The sequence below is a fragment of the Oncorhynchus mykiss genome, chromosome 8 (genome assembly GCF_057628025.1).
Source record: "Oncorhynchus mykiss isolate SJ-2025 chromosome 8, ASM5762802v1, whole genome shotgun sequence".
In the NCBI taxonomy this organism is placed as follows: Eukaryota; Metazoa; Chordata; class Actinopteri; order Salmoniformes; family Salmonidae; genus Oncorhynchus; species Oncorhynchus mykiss.
Window position 1 is genome coordinate 53052681 of NC_143029.1, and position 16197 is coordinate 53068877.

At 43.8% G+C, this 16197-nt stretch overlaps 1 protein-coding gene across 1 annotated transcript in view; it reads right to left on the minus strand.

Annotated features, from left to right (window-relative positions):
* The window catches only part of apoltp (apolipoprotein lipid transfer particle homolog), a 59539-nt gene that overhangs the window by 37090 nt on the left and 6252 nt on the right, over positions 1–16197 (minus strand). The window contains exons 9-30 of the mRNA XM_021614227.3: positions 13890–13993; positions 13049–13214; positions 12561–12734; positions 12159–12311; positions 11291–11435; positions 8538–8696; positions 6562–6680; positions 6122–6382; positions 5734–5889; positions 5245–5429; positions 4838–5020; positions 4524–4615; positions 4064–4233; positions 3497–3650; positions 3092–3171; positions 2704–2884; positions 2442–2597; positions 2203–2336; positions 1754–1912; positions 1155–1335; positions 835–1046; positions 444–632 (exon numbers count right to left, since the gene is read on the minus strand). Coding sequence (XP_021469902.3) covers positions 444–632; positions 835–1046; positions 1155–1335; positions 1754–1912; positions 2203–2336; positions 2442–2597; positions 2704–2884; positions 3092–3171; positions 3497–3650; positions 4064–4233; positions 4524–4615; positions 4838–5020; positions 5245–5429; positions 5734–5889; positions 6122–6382; positions 6562–6680; positions 8538–8696; positions 11291–11435; positions 12159–12311; positions 12561–12734; positions 13049–13214; positions 13890–13993 — 3513 coding nt within the window. The remainder of the gene's footprint in view (positions 1–443; positions 633–834; positions 1047–1154; positions 1336–1753; positions 1913–2202; positions 2337–2441; positions 2598–2703; positions 2885–3091; positions 3172–3496; positions 3651–4063; positions 4234–4523; positions 4616–4837; positions 5021–5244; positions 5430–5733; positions 5890–6121; positions 6383–6561; positions 6681–8537; positions 8697–11290; positions 11436–12158; positions 12312–12560; positions 12735–13048; positions 13215–13889; positions 13994–16197) is intronic.

Consider the following 16197-nt stretch of genomic DNA (forward strand, 5'->3'; position numbering starts at 1 on the left):
ATGACTGTCAATTCTTCTTGTAGAACACTAGCTAACTCAATCCCTGTGATACGGTGTTCCTTTTAGGACACCCTGAGCCTCAAGCCTCACCCCTCATTCAGTGGAGGCTGGTGGGAGGAGCTATAGGAGGACGTCCTCATTGTAATGTCTGGAATGAAATAAAGGGGGCAGGGTCAAATGTGGTTTCCATATGTTTGATGTGTTTGATACCATTCCATTCCAGCCACTACAATGAGCCCGTCCTCCTATAGCTCCGCCCACCAGCCTCCTCTGCCCTCCTGAATCGTCAACCATAAATCAACAAATCATTGCCAAAAAAATATGAATGGTTGATAACTGCCAAAATCAAATTAGCATGACACTATCGAGTTTTACTCACTTACTGTACGCACGGTGCACATTTTAGGACATGCTAATCCTCACACTTCATCCTCTCCGCCTACCTTGTCCAGGGTAGTGAGTCCTGCGGTGAGGCTGAGGTTGTGTTTGCCATAGCTGGAGGCCAGCTGCAGGGTCCTGCCCTGCTTGCTGTTCTCCAGGGAGAGGTCTCCCCTCAGGGCAGGGCTCCACACAGAGCTGATGGTGCAGGAGGCCTTCAGACCCTGTTTAGCCACCATAACCCAGCCAACTGCCTGGAACACAACAGAACCGGCACAAAATCGCTCTTAGGGTATGGGTTCTACATGGAACCTTTTCCCACAAGAACTGGTGAATACAGGTATGCCCCAAACTTGATGACTGTGTCTAGAGATGTAGCCAGTCCAGTAAGGTATCCCTTGCTTTGATATAAATGCCATTGTTGAAAATGTCAAAGACTAGCAGGAAGCTTCATACTTTGAGGTATGTGACAGCGGGTGCGTAGAGGTGTAGACGGGCCTCTCTGTCCTTGCTTCTGTCTCTGTAATAGCCCTCCAGCACGAGGCTACGGACAGTCAGCCATTTGCGGGCAGTGAGTTCAGAGGTCAACTGGTAGGTGTGGCGCTGGGGCTGACTCAGCTTGTGCGTGGTGTACATGTAGAGCCAGGGAGTGTCCATGTTGAACATACCTGGAGACAGCACACTCACAGTTACACGTGCGGACGGCCACGCATAGAGACACACACACACACGACATTGCATACGACAGCAAATAATGCCCTTCGATCTTTCATTACCTTCCCAATTTCTGAACATGGCTTTGGAGGTGTCTTTCCAGTGTAGTCCAGCCACCAGAGGCATCTGGTCGTTGTAGTTCACTTTGAGGTGGGTGCTGCTCTCGGCCCCCCTATGCCTCAGGTGAGAGTGCATGAGCTGGGTCTTGTAGTTCAGCCGCTTGTCAGGGACCTGCAGACTGAACTGGAGGAAAGGTTGGGTGGCATATTGTATAGTGGTGAATTACATTTTTGTTTGTTATTGCCCAAGGACAAGGACAAGCAGCTCATAATCTCAAAGTACAAACACACCAAAAACATGAGGCATTTATCACTCGACTACTCTAGATGGCAGAAACTCTCAATTGTCATTAATTGCGTTAAATTGTCCCCTGATGATTAATATTGGAGGTAGAGAAAAAGAGATGATAGATACGATAGATAAAGATAGCACAGCTTCTATTATCACTATTTATATCTCCAGGGCGCAAACAATGCAGTATGTTACTTGCTGTATTCATTATGGTAAACCTGAAGATATCATATCACAAGATCCTATACCACGGTCATAGAACTAGACGTACTAGATAGTAGATCAATAGAGATAAACCTGTGGTGTGTACCTCCAGGGCATAGCTGGTAAGGTTGTGTCTGGACTGGTTCCTGAAGGACTGGCTGAGGAGGAGGCGGTGCTTGTTGTTGATCTCGTCCCAGTGTTTCCCATAGCTCACATCCACACTGGACTTGGTGTGGCTGGGACTCTCCTCGTGTCTCAGCTGTACCTGGAAGAATAGAGGGATAGGATGAGTGGTGAGAGGAAAGGATTATATTCTAGTCTATTCTATTCCTATCCTTTGACAACTTGAGTAACTAGTGAGTAGATGGTGCATGGCTCCAATAGCTCGGTCAGAGCATAATGTTTGCAACACCATTAACAACAGATAGTGAATGAAAGCGCCTAAACATTTGAGTCCTGCCCAACCAGGTACTGTAAGCCTATGAGGTAACAATTCGAACAAACCTAAAACACGGTATGATATTAAACATGTCCTTGTGGTTATCCAATGGTTACCTTGTGGTTGATGTGGGCTGTGGTAGAGCAGTAGAACTCGTGTTCAGCCCTCATGCGGTACGTCTGGTTGGGCTCCCTCTCACTCCTCAGGCTCTGGGACGTGTGGCACTCCTGACGCAAGTGTCGGGAATCCTCTGTGGAAGGTCAAAGTTCAGCAAACCCCAAAGTGACAGATAGTGGCTTCAGAGCGGAGCTCCACCGTGTGCCTTAGAGAGGCTGCATGGCAAAGTACCACTCACCTCGCAGGCCGTATTTGAGCCTCAGTGCAGAGCTCCACAGTGGGCCCTTCTGCTCCATCAGCCCTAGAATCCTGCTGCCCACGACTCCAGGCAGAAGGAGCTCCGCCTCCACTGAGTACTGTCTCCGCCCATCATCCAGTCTCCTCTCCAAAACCACTGTGGATAGCCAACCAATAATGATGGCTTTACTATGACTTTACAGTTACAGGCTTATGAAACACTCAATAGACAGTATTGGATCAAGTATTCAATAGTCTATAACCTGAGAAGGAGGCAGCTTCTCTGAACACATTCTTCAGAGTGGCAGACAGGGTGGTCTTTCTGCCCAGTCCACGAGTGACATTAGCAGAGAGGATCATGGGAAGGCTTTCCGCACCCACTTTGGCCTCTAGATGATAACGCAGCCTTTGCTCTGAGAGGAAGGTCTGGGAGTCAATCAGTCCCTGTGGAAACCAAATGTACCATGTGATATAAACATTGATAGTGACAACCGCATTGTTTACTTTGTTACCTGCATTGTTGGGTTTAGAGCTTGCAAGGCATTTCACTGCACTCGTGCCCATGACATTAAAACTTGAAACTTGAAAAAATGTTAATGGTTGATTCAGGATGCGCCACAAGACAACAAAATCTCCCAACCTCCTCCTCACCATGATGTAATACTGATGAACGTTGTCTATCAGAAGCTCAAGTTGACCGGTCCATATGTTCCTCACTTGGTCAAGTTGCCCTGACAAAACAACACCATTGGTGTCAAGTTTTGCAATTGCAAGTCAAGTCAGTTTAAGATCATTGTATCTAGTTCAGAACTGGGTTCAAATAGAAATGGAAATGTTTTGCATACTTTAATCGTTTGCTTGAGCCTGCCAGATGGGTATAATTTGCACTTTTGCGACCATTCTACGAGTTTGATTGTGCCAAACAAGCAAAGCTGAAGTACTTGAAATATTTCAAATACTACTTAAACCCAGGTCTGAACTAGTTCCCTACGGTTGACCCTGGAAGAGGATGAAATAGCAATATTCTGTTTAAATACGCTGAATCTAGTTCTCTACCCTGGATGGTGAGGGTCTTAAGTGGGTGTGTCATCTTGAGGAGCAGCCTGTGGGGGCTGAGGGCCAAGTCCAGAGACATGTCCCTGGGGATGGAGGACTGGGGGGTGGCCAGGAGGAGGTGGAGTGAGGCCTCTCTGGGGAGCCAGGAGCCACTCTGAAACATAGAGGAACAACATGATCATTCATCACTTATATTAATTGCCTTTCCATTACAGATGCTATAATTTGTGGTAATAATGTGTTGTAATAATGTGTTGGAATAATATGGTGTAATAATGTGGTGTAATAATGTATAGTAATTGCAGACCTGGGTTCAAATAATATTTTGCATTTGAGTGGGCCAGATAGGCTGGGTTTCTACTTTTGGGACTACTCCATTTGTTCCCTTGTGGCAGGCAAGCTCAATAAAGCACATATTGAAATCTCAAATACTATTTGAACACAGGTCTGTGTAATTTTCATAGCACCCGTGCCAAAGGTTAACAAAGTGTTATTAGATAGCCTCTTTTAACAGAGCAGGACAATTAGCAGGACGTTTAGCAGGTTAATAGGTTGGATTGACAGTACCTGCGTCAACAGAGAGTATGCTGCCTCTAGTAGGTACTGATGAAGGCCTCTGTCTAGCTTCAGTAGCCTGAGGGAGAGGTGCACAGGGCCGGGAGGGAGGAAGGTAAGCCCCGTAGAGGATAAAGGGTAGGAGACATTGGAGCACAGCTGCCACCCCAACATCTTAGACCCTGGGAGAGAATTACAAAATGGCTGCTCATCCTCTTACTTCAATATACAAAATACTGGACATCTTTAAGATAGAATCTAGGCAAGCATTGGCGATAAATACTGGTCTCAGATCAACTAATATCGTTTAGTTATTTCATCCGAAAGGAACTTACTTTACATCCACATACGGCATGACACTAGAATTTTTGCACAAATAGTCTAATTACACACAATTATTTCCAGTAAGGACTTGGACATTTCCAGACTTGACCTTAGATACCGCCCTTGAGCTTTGCTGGGATGAACTCACAGGTCTTTGGCGTGCAGGTGGTCCTCTCCACACGACTCTTGGAGCCTCTCATCTCCTCTCGGTGGTCTCCGTTTACATGGTACATTCTGGAGCTGTGGCACGCAGGGAGACATTGAAAATCAATCAAGTCATTGAATTGGAATTTCAATTGGCTAAATGGAATGTGCTTTTGGCCCCAACCTAGTTACCTAACCAACGAATACAACTAGAAAAGGTACATTTACTGAAGATAATGTGTGTGCTTGTCTAAAAATGAAAATGTAAAATAACAGCAGTGTTCTTTCAGCAAGAACACTAGTCACAGCTCCTCTCACCTGAGAGAGACTATATCCATGAGGTCTTCAGGTGTGTTGAGGGCCACTCTCAGGCCGTGGCCCTCCTGGAGATGCACACTCCCATCCAGACTGCTGGAGGTCCTGAGCTCTGTGGCCCACTCCACCCCAGCCCGACCCAGGCCCCCATCCACCCCCATCCGGGCTGACAGGCCCACATAGGCACTGTGGGAAGAGAAAAATACCATTATATGGGAAAGAAACTGAGGGACATTCCCACAGTGTGCAAAAAGTACAGAGATGTTCACAAAAATGACATTATTATTTCAAATACTTAGCATGCCACTAAGTGGTGACCGCTGTTTGGCTGAAACACAGTCATTGGTGAAACACGAACCAGGGATAAGAAAATGAAGAGGCCGTCAGATCCAAAATGGATACCGACTTACTTGGCCTTGATGTGACCTGCCAGTGAGAAGTGGGACCAGTCTCTGTAGTTGGCACTGCCCTTGAGGTGCAGGGAGAGGAGGGAGGTCATGTTGATGCCCAGTCTAATGGGTAAGCCTGACAGAGAGGGCAGGACCAACTCCTCTGTCATCAACACTGCCCTGTGGTGGAGCTGCACCTCCTGACCCTGATTGAGAGGGGGGGGGGGGGGGGGGGGGGGGAGAGAGAGAGAGAGAGAGAGAGAGAGAGAGAGAGAGAGAGAGAGAGAGAGACCCACATTAGCCCATCCATTCTTTCTCGATACAACATTATACCAAGAAGAGGAAAACATGAAGCTAATGTGTATGAGATTTGCTTAAAGGTAACAGACTAGAAAGACATTACAAAGGATTTCATCAAACTACATTCCTCTGAGATTATCATATGGAGTCATATCCTGTATGAGTCCCACAGCACCACTATCGCAGAGGTCAGAGGTCACAATCACATACCTTCAGCAGTCTGATGGCAAGCCCAGCCATACTGAGTGACAGCTCCTTTATCTGAGAGTAGAGGTCAGCACAGGTCACCACGCTCAACTCATTCCCAAACACTTTGACACCAAGCCAACAACGTGGTCTGGCCTCCTCCAGTTTCCCTCCTGAGAACTACAATAAAAACATCAATCATCATCCATGGTCATTGAAAAGCTATTTACATCTACAATCGGAGGGAAGTGACCCATTATTTAGGCTACACTATGAAACCATCAGATGTTGGTCATCTCCTAACGTAATTCTCTAACTTACACGTGCAAAAATAGAATTGGCACATAGGCTAGCTAGGCTTAGACAGGCTAATGAATGTAGCAATGGTTAAACATTGCTGTGAAAGTCTCACCATAGTCCTGGCCTGGCTGAGGTAACCGTAGTTACTAGGTGAACAACCAGAGCTGTCTCTTTCCCCAGCTTTTCTCCTTCTCCGCTCCTTTATCTGTCCTTTATTTCCTTCCCCTGCTTTTCTTCGTCTTCTCTCCTTCCTCGGAGACTTCCTTCCATCCTCCTCTTCCTCCCGAGTTGTAGGCTCCTCATCAGGAGAAGTTGATTTGTGGCCAAAAATGTGTTTCAGAAGAGGTTCAATGTTTTCCACACGAAGATCGACCTGTGGAGGAGAGCAGGCAATTGGATTTCCCGTTTGATTCACATACAGCGCCTGGTCCTCAGATGTGCTCTCTCGGTAACTCAACGCTTCCGAGCATTGAGGAAAAGCAGAGGATTCCCTCAAAAACGAATTCAGTTGCTCACAGAATGTAAACGATGAGATGTGATCGAGCTACTCACCTCAAGCAGATTGAAAGCTCTTCCGTGGATGTAGACGGTCAGGTTAGCCATGGCATAGCGCGGCACAAAGGACTTGGAAGAGAAAACCAAGACTCCCTCCATGTTTGCAACTCCAAATCCTGAGACACACACAAAAAAAAAAAAAAAAAATTACTGTATTCTTTTGCTCTTCAGGACAACCAAGTGCAAAATGTAATCACTTCTGAAACAACTATCACTGCAAGTAACTGAAGAGGGTTATCCTAAAAAGACAAAGCTACCCTTTCACGGGTAACTTGCTGTACATTATAACATATGTGTGAACCATATTAGCACCTTCATCCAATGTTGCTGATGTTACCACACAGGTACAGTGCCTTCAGAAAGTATTCATACCCCTTGACCTAATTCACATTTTGTTGTGTTACAGCCTGAATTCAAAATGGATAAAAAAAAAAGATATATATATAAATATTCTCACCCATCTACACACAATGCCCCATAATCACAAAGTGAAATCATGTTTTTAGACATTTTTGCACATTGATTGAAAATGAAATAGAGAAATATCTCTATTTTATCTCTATACATGTTAGAATCACCTTTGGCAGTGATTACAGCTGTGAGTCTTTCTGGGTACATTTCTAACAGCTTTGCACACCTGGATTATACAATATTTTCACAATATTCTTTAAAACATTCTTCAAACTCTGTCAAATTGATTGTTGATCATTGCTAGACAACCATTTTCAAGTCTTGCCATAGATTTTCAAGCTGATTTATGTCAAAACTGTAACTAGGCCACTAAGGAACATTCAATGTCGTCTTGATAAGCAACCTCAGTGTATATTTGGCCTTGTGTCTTAGGTTATTGTCTTTCTGAAAGGTGAATTTGTCTCCCAGTGTCTGTTGGAAAGCAGACTGAACCAGGTTTTCCACTAGGATTTTGCCTGTGCTTAGCTCTATTCCATTTATTTTTATCCTAAATAACTCCCTAGTCCTTGCCAATGACAAGCATACCCATAACATGATACAGCCACCACTATGTTGAAAATATGAAGATTGGTACTCAGTGAAGTATTGTGTTGTACTTGCCCCAAACGTAACGCTTTGGATCCAGGACATAAAGTTAATTTGTTCGCCATATTTTTTGCAGTTTTACTTTAGTGCCTTGTTGCAAACAGGATGCATGTTTTGGAATATTCTTATTCTGTACAGGCTTCCTTCTTGTCACTCTGCCATTTAGTTTGGTATTGTGGAGTAACTACAATGTTGTTGATCCATCCTCCATGTTCTCCTATCATAGCCATTAAACTCTGTAACTGTATTTAAAGTCACCATTGACCTCATGGTGAAATCCCTGAGCGGTTTCCTTCCTCTCCGACCACTGAGTTAGGAAGGACGCCTATATCTTTTGTAGTGACTGGGTGTATTGATACACCATCCATACCCAAGTGTAGTTAATAACTTCACCATGCTCAACGGGATATTCAATGCCTGTTTTTTTATACCCATCTACCAATAGGTGCCCTTCTTTGTGAGGCATTGGAAAACCTCCCTGGTCTTTGTGGTTGAATCTGTGTTTGAAATCCGCTGCTCAACTGAGGCACCTTACAGATAATTGCATGTGTGGATAACAGAGATGAGTCATTCATCATGTTAAATACTATTATTGCACACAGAGTGAGTCCATGCAACTTATTATGTGACTTGTTAAGCAAAATTGTACTCCTGGATGTATTTAGGCTTGCCAAGGCAAAGAGGTTGAATACTTATTGACTCAAGACATTTCAGCTTTACATTTTTTATTCATTTGTAAATATTTCTAAAAACAAAATTCCCCTTTGACATTATGGAATATTGTTTGTTGGCCAGTGACACAAAATCTCAATTTAACACATTTTAAATTCAGGCCGTAACACAACAAAATGTGGAGAAAGTCAAGGGTGTGAATACTTTCTGAAGGCACTGTATAAGAGGAACTTAATGTAAATTACCTGAGTCTGCAGTGTAGTCTGAATAAGAGGAGTATTTCCAGGGTTCAGCCTCAAAGTCTTTGGTAATGATGTCATCAGGCAGTGCCTCCATCAGGGCCTGCTTCATGGGGTCCTCAGTTCTCAGGACCTGGGTCAGGTGACTCCACACAAAAGAGCCCACTGAGAATGAAATTCAGAGCAATCATCAATATATCAATCAGCATAACATCTTACTTGTTGGATGTGTAGGTTGAGTCATTTGGAATCTCTCAGAGTAGTGAACCTGTATGACTGATCCCAATTTGCTCCCTATCTCTGCTCTTTGGCCCTAAACCATCAATGTTTGTGGTTCTGAAGGGTCTGGATAGGTATAAGCGGTGTAGAGGTGGAGCTTTTAACATATTGCTTCCACCTTACAGATCTGCAAAAACTGAAGGGCCTAGACTACACTTTTAGAAAAAAATGTGCTATCCAGTACTTAATTTGAGCAGCATCCTGCCAGAACGGGATCTGGCACCTCTCAGTTTTGTACTGTTTAGTTCAGGAACCCATTTTCCAGGATCCGGTACCTCTTGTGGCATGAACAATTATCTTCACTTTTTGCAATGTAACAATTTGAATAAAAGCAATCAGAGTTCATTCAAGTTGACTCCTCTCCTGGCTGCTCCCTAAATAATGTCATGTGAAAATGTGCCTGATATTATAAGAATTGATTCGTGTTGGGCCCGCCCAGGGTTTATGGTTTGGTCAACATTGTAGCCCATATAGACCGACGAGTGGCCATTACTGTGGAGAGAGAGCGAAGCGCGCCTGTATCTCTCACAGAGCTAGAACGTGGTTCACTTTCTATGATCTCTCTCTCTCTCTCCTTCTCCCTCCCTCTCCCTCTCTCTCCCTCTCCCTCTCTCTGCTCTGACAGACATGAGCGGCGGTGGATGAATGGCACAACACTGGGCCTCGGGATCTCACCCCGGTATCTCTATGCGTTCAAATTGCCATCAATAAAAGGCAATTGTGTTCATTGTCCGTGGCTTATGCCTGCTTATGCCTGCCATAGGGTACTCTGTTGACAATGTTGACATCAGCTAACCGCTCACCCACACAACGCCATACACGACGCCATACACGACGCCATACATACTACACTGTCTGCCATCTGCCCGGTACAGCTGAATCCGGAATTCTGTGAAGAGCACACTTCTCCAGCGGGAGCCCTTGTGCTGGAGACAACAAGAGCCATATCAAAAGAAGATCTAAAAAAAAATGTTTGATTAAAAATGTTATTTGGCCTTAGTGCTATTAGCCTAAAAATATGTTTTTGTCATGTTAATTAGATTTACGCAGGGGCACTGACATCGACCTTAGGGTTAATCAGCTTTTTGATATGCCACTCCTGTCAGGTGGATAGATGATCTTGGTAAAGAAGAAAGGTTTTTGTGCATATGGTGTAATTATTAGTCCAACAGTTTCTATTAGTCCAATTATTCGTCCAACGAGAGTTTCTATCGGACAAATTCAGGTATGTTTAACCCTGTTTCCTTCAGTTTGCTTCTGTTAAATAAAGGTTTTTCAACAGAATTTGCTGAATGATTACACCCCTGATCACACGCAAACACCGTTTACTTTCATAGCAGCCACATACAAACAGCATGATCACTTTGAGCACTGTATAATTCCTTCCTGCATCTACGTGCTCTCCTCCTCTCACTTTTTCCCTTCGCTTGTGGACTTCAGTGCACAACACATTAGCTATCTGTGACCAGGCAAAAAAAAACTTTCCAAGCCAAACCTTCCTATCATAACACACAGCCTACATTGTTGTCACCAAATTATCTAACGTCAGTCCACATAGCTACTAGAACGAACGCATTAGTAAACCCGCTAGCTACAGTAATGCAAGTGCATGATTGTAGCAGTTACACTGGCGGGCCCCAGTGGCAATAAATTAATAAAGCCAAAAGCTTGCCTTGACTTGGAAGAGTTCCTGTGTTGGATAGCCAGAGACAACTAGGTAACATAGCATTCACTTATACTGCAGTTTCAAAACTTCAATCTGTTTTGTAATGGATATATATATATACTTTCACTTCCATTACAACATATATATATATATATATATATATATATATATATATATATATATAGCTATCATCTCTCTCTCTCTCGCTTCACCTTCATTTTTGAAGAAATTCATTCAAAACTGTTCAACTATTGTCTTTCTCTCTCTTTGAGTCAACTACTCAACAGATTTGATGCACTGCAGGGCTAGCTGTAGCTTGTGCTTTCAGTACTAGATTCATTGTCTGATCCTTTGATTGGGTGGACAACATGTCAGTTCATGCTGCAAGAGCCGTGATACCAGAGGACCTCGCATGAAATGAATTGCATGAAATGCGTTTATAAAAGGCAACCGTTTTCCCGGAACATAGGCTACAAAAAAAATGTCCTCATGTGTGCAACTTCTGCAAGCGCCTCTATGCTTCTCCTCTATGCTAGTATGCAAACGCAATGATAATCCATGCAATGCTTTATTATAAAGGGGATTTATTTTTCATGTTTTCCAGGACCACGGAGTCTCCTAAGTCACTCTCCTCTCTGGCTCATGTATTTGTTCCGGCACCTTGCAATTTACAAATTAAGCACTGGTGCAATCTAGGACCTAAAATAGAATCGTATGAGGATTCTACATGGAACCCTAAAGGGTTCTACGTGGAACCAAAAAGTCCCTATGGGGGAGCGCCGAAGAACCCCTTTGGAACCCTTTTTTTCCAAACCTTGGCTGGAGGTCTCATGGCTCAGAGTCGTCTTCACTGCTCGAAGCACTTCGGGGTCGGGGCAGTGCATTATCTGCTGGTATGCAGCGATCCTGACCTCCACCTCCTCCTGGTGGTCACGGTAGAGCCGCAGCACAGACCCCCTCTGGAGAAGCAAAGAGCTGTCAGTCACAGACCCCTCGCCCCAAGGTCACCTCAATATCCCCACAACGTCAGCGTGAATCCACGTGGAGAGATCCTTCTGATTACAGAATGAACCACAGGAGGCTGCTGAGGGGAGGACGGCTCAAAGTAATGTCCGGAACGGCGCGAATGGAATGGCACCAAACACACAGAAAATATGTATTTGATACCATTCCACTTACTTCCCTCCACTCATTACCACGGGCCCATCCTCCCAAATGAAGGTGCCACCAACCTCCTGTGGTATGAACAGTATACCGACTGACTTGTTTTAGTACAACAGGATATTTCACACAATTCAAGTCAAATGTATTCAAGTCAAATGTATTCAAGTCAAATGTATTCAAGTCAAATGTATTCAAGTCAAATGTATTCAAGTCAAATCATGTTTGAACTGTAACGTCCTCTTGGACAGTAACGTATTGTCTTGTATCGCATCCCTTGTCTTGTATCGTATCCCTTCCATGGGACCTCTGCTACTTGAAATGATTAAATCAATCAAGGCTTTATTCCGTGAGACACGGTTTCTCAGCTTATTCCAATTAAACACAAACCAGGCTCCAGAAGAAAACAAAATCCTATTTCTAAACCTTGAACTGAGGGAAAACAGTTCTTTGTTTTAAAGTTCAGTTCAATCCCAGAGGTTATCCCTAGAAACGTGACCATTATCTGCCATCCTACTCACGTCAGCATTGCAGGGGATGCGTCTGAAAGCTTGTAGGGCAGTGAGTCTCAGCTCCAGAGGGGTGGAATGGCTCTGTATACAGAGGTTTAGCTGAGGGATGAGAGCTGAAGCAGCCAAGCCCGCATTTCCCACTGCTTTCAATGCGTAGAGCAGCTGTAGGAGGAATCATCACTTTACATCATCATCATCACCCTGCTTGTTGCTGCTATCTTTATCATCAGCAGCAGCAGCAGCAGCCATTGAGATGCTCAGGTTCAGGAGTCAGGTCAAGTATGAACCACACAATACACACTGTAATATCACATTTTAAATACAGCACAATCACCAGACGGTGATAAAAACTCCAATACCAGCATCATAATCTGTGTATATGGAGTCGGATCTAATTCTGTGTCTAGGTACCTCTGTTTTGTCTCCTCCACAGCCCTCTCCCAGGGTGTCTTTCAGTGCCTGTATGAAGCTCTGGACCTGGGGGATGAGACTGCAGGGAGACTGGCTCCTCCGACATAGCAGGTGGACCAGGGAAGAACCAGTCAACAGGGCCTTGGTCCACACCTCAGGTGTCTTCAGCAACGCCTGAGAGAAAAGGAGGGGAAAAACAACGGCCTTATATTATGGACCCATTGTATTTGTATGTTTATCTCTGATTATGTGTTTAATGGGTGACGCCAAAGCATGCGTGGTTGGATGTGACCTCAACAGTGTCGCAGAGTAAAGGTGTCAGTTGAGTTTCCTGCGACGATTTTGAATTATATGTAGACCTATATTGAACATTCTCAGCCATATAATTAATTTGAGATGGCGAATAAAATAGGTACAGCATCTAAACCTCTGTTTTTGTTCAACCCAAAGTCAATATCCCCACAGAACGTCCCTTCAGACCTACGTACGTTGACGGAGCCGACGATGTGTGGTGAGGGGTGAGGGATGAGGGCGATGGTGGTGAGAAAAGAGTGGGCCCGCTCCTGCTCTATCTCCTCGTCCCGGATGAGGTCTGTTAAGAGGGCGATGCATTCCTCTGACCCACACGCTGGTAGGCCGTCCAAGAGAGGCTGCCTGCAACGACAGCACAGTCAACAGAGTAATCAACTGCCGGGAATGGACAGCACCGATTCAGTCACATATTCCCACTTCAGGACAACTCTTATAAAAAAACAATGTGTCAAAGCATTCTAAATAATGATTCATCAAAAGCGTCATTTCAGTGATATACACGATATGTCCAGTGTCTTTGGGTGAGTTATAACGGAAGCGCTTCGTGGCTAATGAACAATAAAACTAATCTCAGCTACAGCGAAGAATATGGCAGAGAGGACACCGTTTTGATTTTGCCTGTAGTTTCAATCAACCTGGGGATGACTAGCAAGTTGTTTCAGGGAGGAGCTATAGATGCAAAGATGGCTGCTGTCCCACAGACAGACTCCTCTCTGTCCATACCCTGCCCCAGAGCTGTGTATTTTTCTCATTAGGGGAACCATAAACAAGCGTTCCTCTACCTCTTTTACATTTAAATTCTGGTACAAGGCTTGACAAGAATCAGCCCAGTCAGTATATTTTAGGGCCGTGTTCAGTAGGGAGGAAACGTTTTGAAACAGAATGAAAACGGGAGGTACTGTCCATGAAGAACACATATGTAAATTTTACACGGCAAAGCATTTTTTTTTATAGTGTGCCCTACATAACACAACCCAGGATACATTTAGGAGAGAACAGTGGCTGAAGGGAACTGACCAGTCGTTACGGCACTTGAAGGAGGCGTCGTGCCACAGTGTTCTGAGCTGAGGCAGGGACAGGGCTCTCAGTTGAAAGGCCAAGTGCAGGAACAGCTCCGACAGCTACATACAGGGAAGACAATATGAAATATGAAATGTTTTTCCTGAATAATAATGTTTTTCCTGAACTTAAAGAATTGTCTGGAGCATTATTGACATAAATGTAGCATCCTAATCCTAATACATGTCAAAAATCCCTCCTTCCTTTAAATTTCTTTGTGCTAAATCTCGTGAAAATACAACTTTTTGAAACTGAAAGACCATACAACAGGGAACTTCCAATTAACATGCCTACATTTGGAAAGCTGCAGCCAGAGTTATGATTTCATAAGAGCGGGACAGCGACAGACCCAAAACAGAACCAGACTCATTGATCTTATCAATCATCTGACAGCCAAAAAGTCATCATAATTTCAAAGAGAGAGAGAGGGGCTGACAGGATGCCAGGTTGGCCCCTTTTTAAATGCCCCCCCCCCCCCCTATCTAAACAGGTAGTCACGACGATTGCCAGATTGGGTTTGACTGAGCTCCTGTGTAAGAGCTGAGGAAAAAGAGGGAAAGGTCCCAGGGAGAGCCAAACCACAGCACACAAACACAAACAAGCCAAATTTGGTTTGGCAGCGAACACACTACTGAAGGAAAGACCTCTGACCTTGGGAAGGGATTTTTCACCTTTATGCAAGTAAATATGACCTTGGAGTACTTAATTATATGTATTACATTTGGTTTATTACATCGCTACAGTGTTGGCATTGCCATAATTTTATGATAAATGTAACCCAAAATGTTAAAGTAAAGAGAGTATTTAATCAATGAAACCAAGTGTATCCTTCTATCTTTGGGACCAGCTGTCATTCTTGCCTCACCACATATGGCGTAAGCATTAGTGACTTTGTGGTAAATAAATACAGATGTTTGTATGAAACGTTGTATGAAACCATCGCTCATAAGTTCCTTACAGGGGAACGTATATATCTTTACTCAATGAAGACAAATAATGGTATAATAATGATTTATGATGTTGTTTAGTTCTAAATGTTTTTCCTCATAATCCTGGACTATCATACCATCATCTTATTACGTTTGAAATCGCAACAAATAATCTGCACAAAACCCCAACCAAGACTTATCAAAAGCCGCAAAATTAATTCTCGGACAACTAAAAGACTCCTAGATGCCCTGACAGACTCCCTCCACCTGCCCAAGGACTTCAGAGTACAAAAATCAGTTAACCACCTAACCGAGGATCTAAATGTAACATTGTGTAAAAATAAATGAGTTCACTGGTATACAGAAAATATCCGTAAATTGGAAAGTAAAATGGCGCTCCACCAAACTGGAAGTCTTCCCGACTAGCTTGGAAAGACAGTACCGTGCAAAATCAAAGAGCCCTCACGGCTGCTTGGTCAGCCTACTTTCCCAACCTGATTGAGGAGAATAAAACAATCCCCCCCAAATGTATACTGTCGCAAAGCTAACTATAAAAGCAGCATTCCACAAGTAAGGATGGCCTTCACTTCAGCAGTGATGAATTCACAAACTTCTTCAACGAAAAGTTCATGGTCATTAGAAAGCAAATGAAGGACTACTCTTTGAATCTGCGTATTTCTCCAAAACTCACTTGTCCTGAGTCTGCACCGAACTGTGAGAACCTAGGATCAATGGAGACACTCAAGTTTTGTAATCCTGTATCTCTTGACACATTCACGAAAATAGTCATGGCATCTAAATCTTCCAGCTGTCTACTGGATCCTATTCCAACTAAACTACTGAAATTGCTACTTCCTGTGCTTGCCCCTCCTATGTTGAACACAATAAATGGCTCCCTATCCTCCGAATGTGTACCAAACTCACTAAAAGTGGCAGTAAGAAAGCCTCTCCTGAAAAAAAAAACGATCACCTAAATCGAATCTCCCTTTCCTCCATTTTTTGGTGTTGAAAAAGCACAGCAACTCACTGTCTTCCTGAAGACAGATAATGTATACGAAACACTCTGGTCTGGTTTTAGACCCCATCATAGTACTGAGACTGCACTCGTGAAGGTAGTAAATTACCTTTTAATGGCGTCAGACCAAGGATCTACATCTGTCCTCGTGCTAGACCTTAGTGCCGCTTTTGACACCACCTATCACCACATTCTTTTGGAGAGATTAGAAACCCTAATTGGTCTACTCTACATGGAAAAGTTCTTGCCTGGTTTAGATCTTATCTGTCGGAAAGATATCAGTTCGTCGGAAAGATATAATTTTGTCTCTGTGGATGGTTTG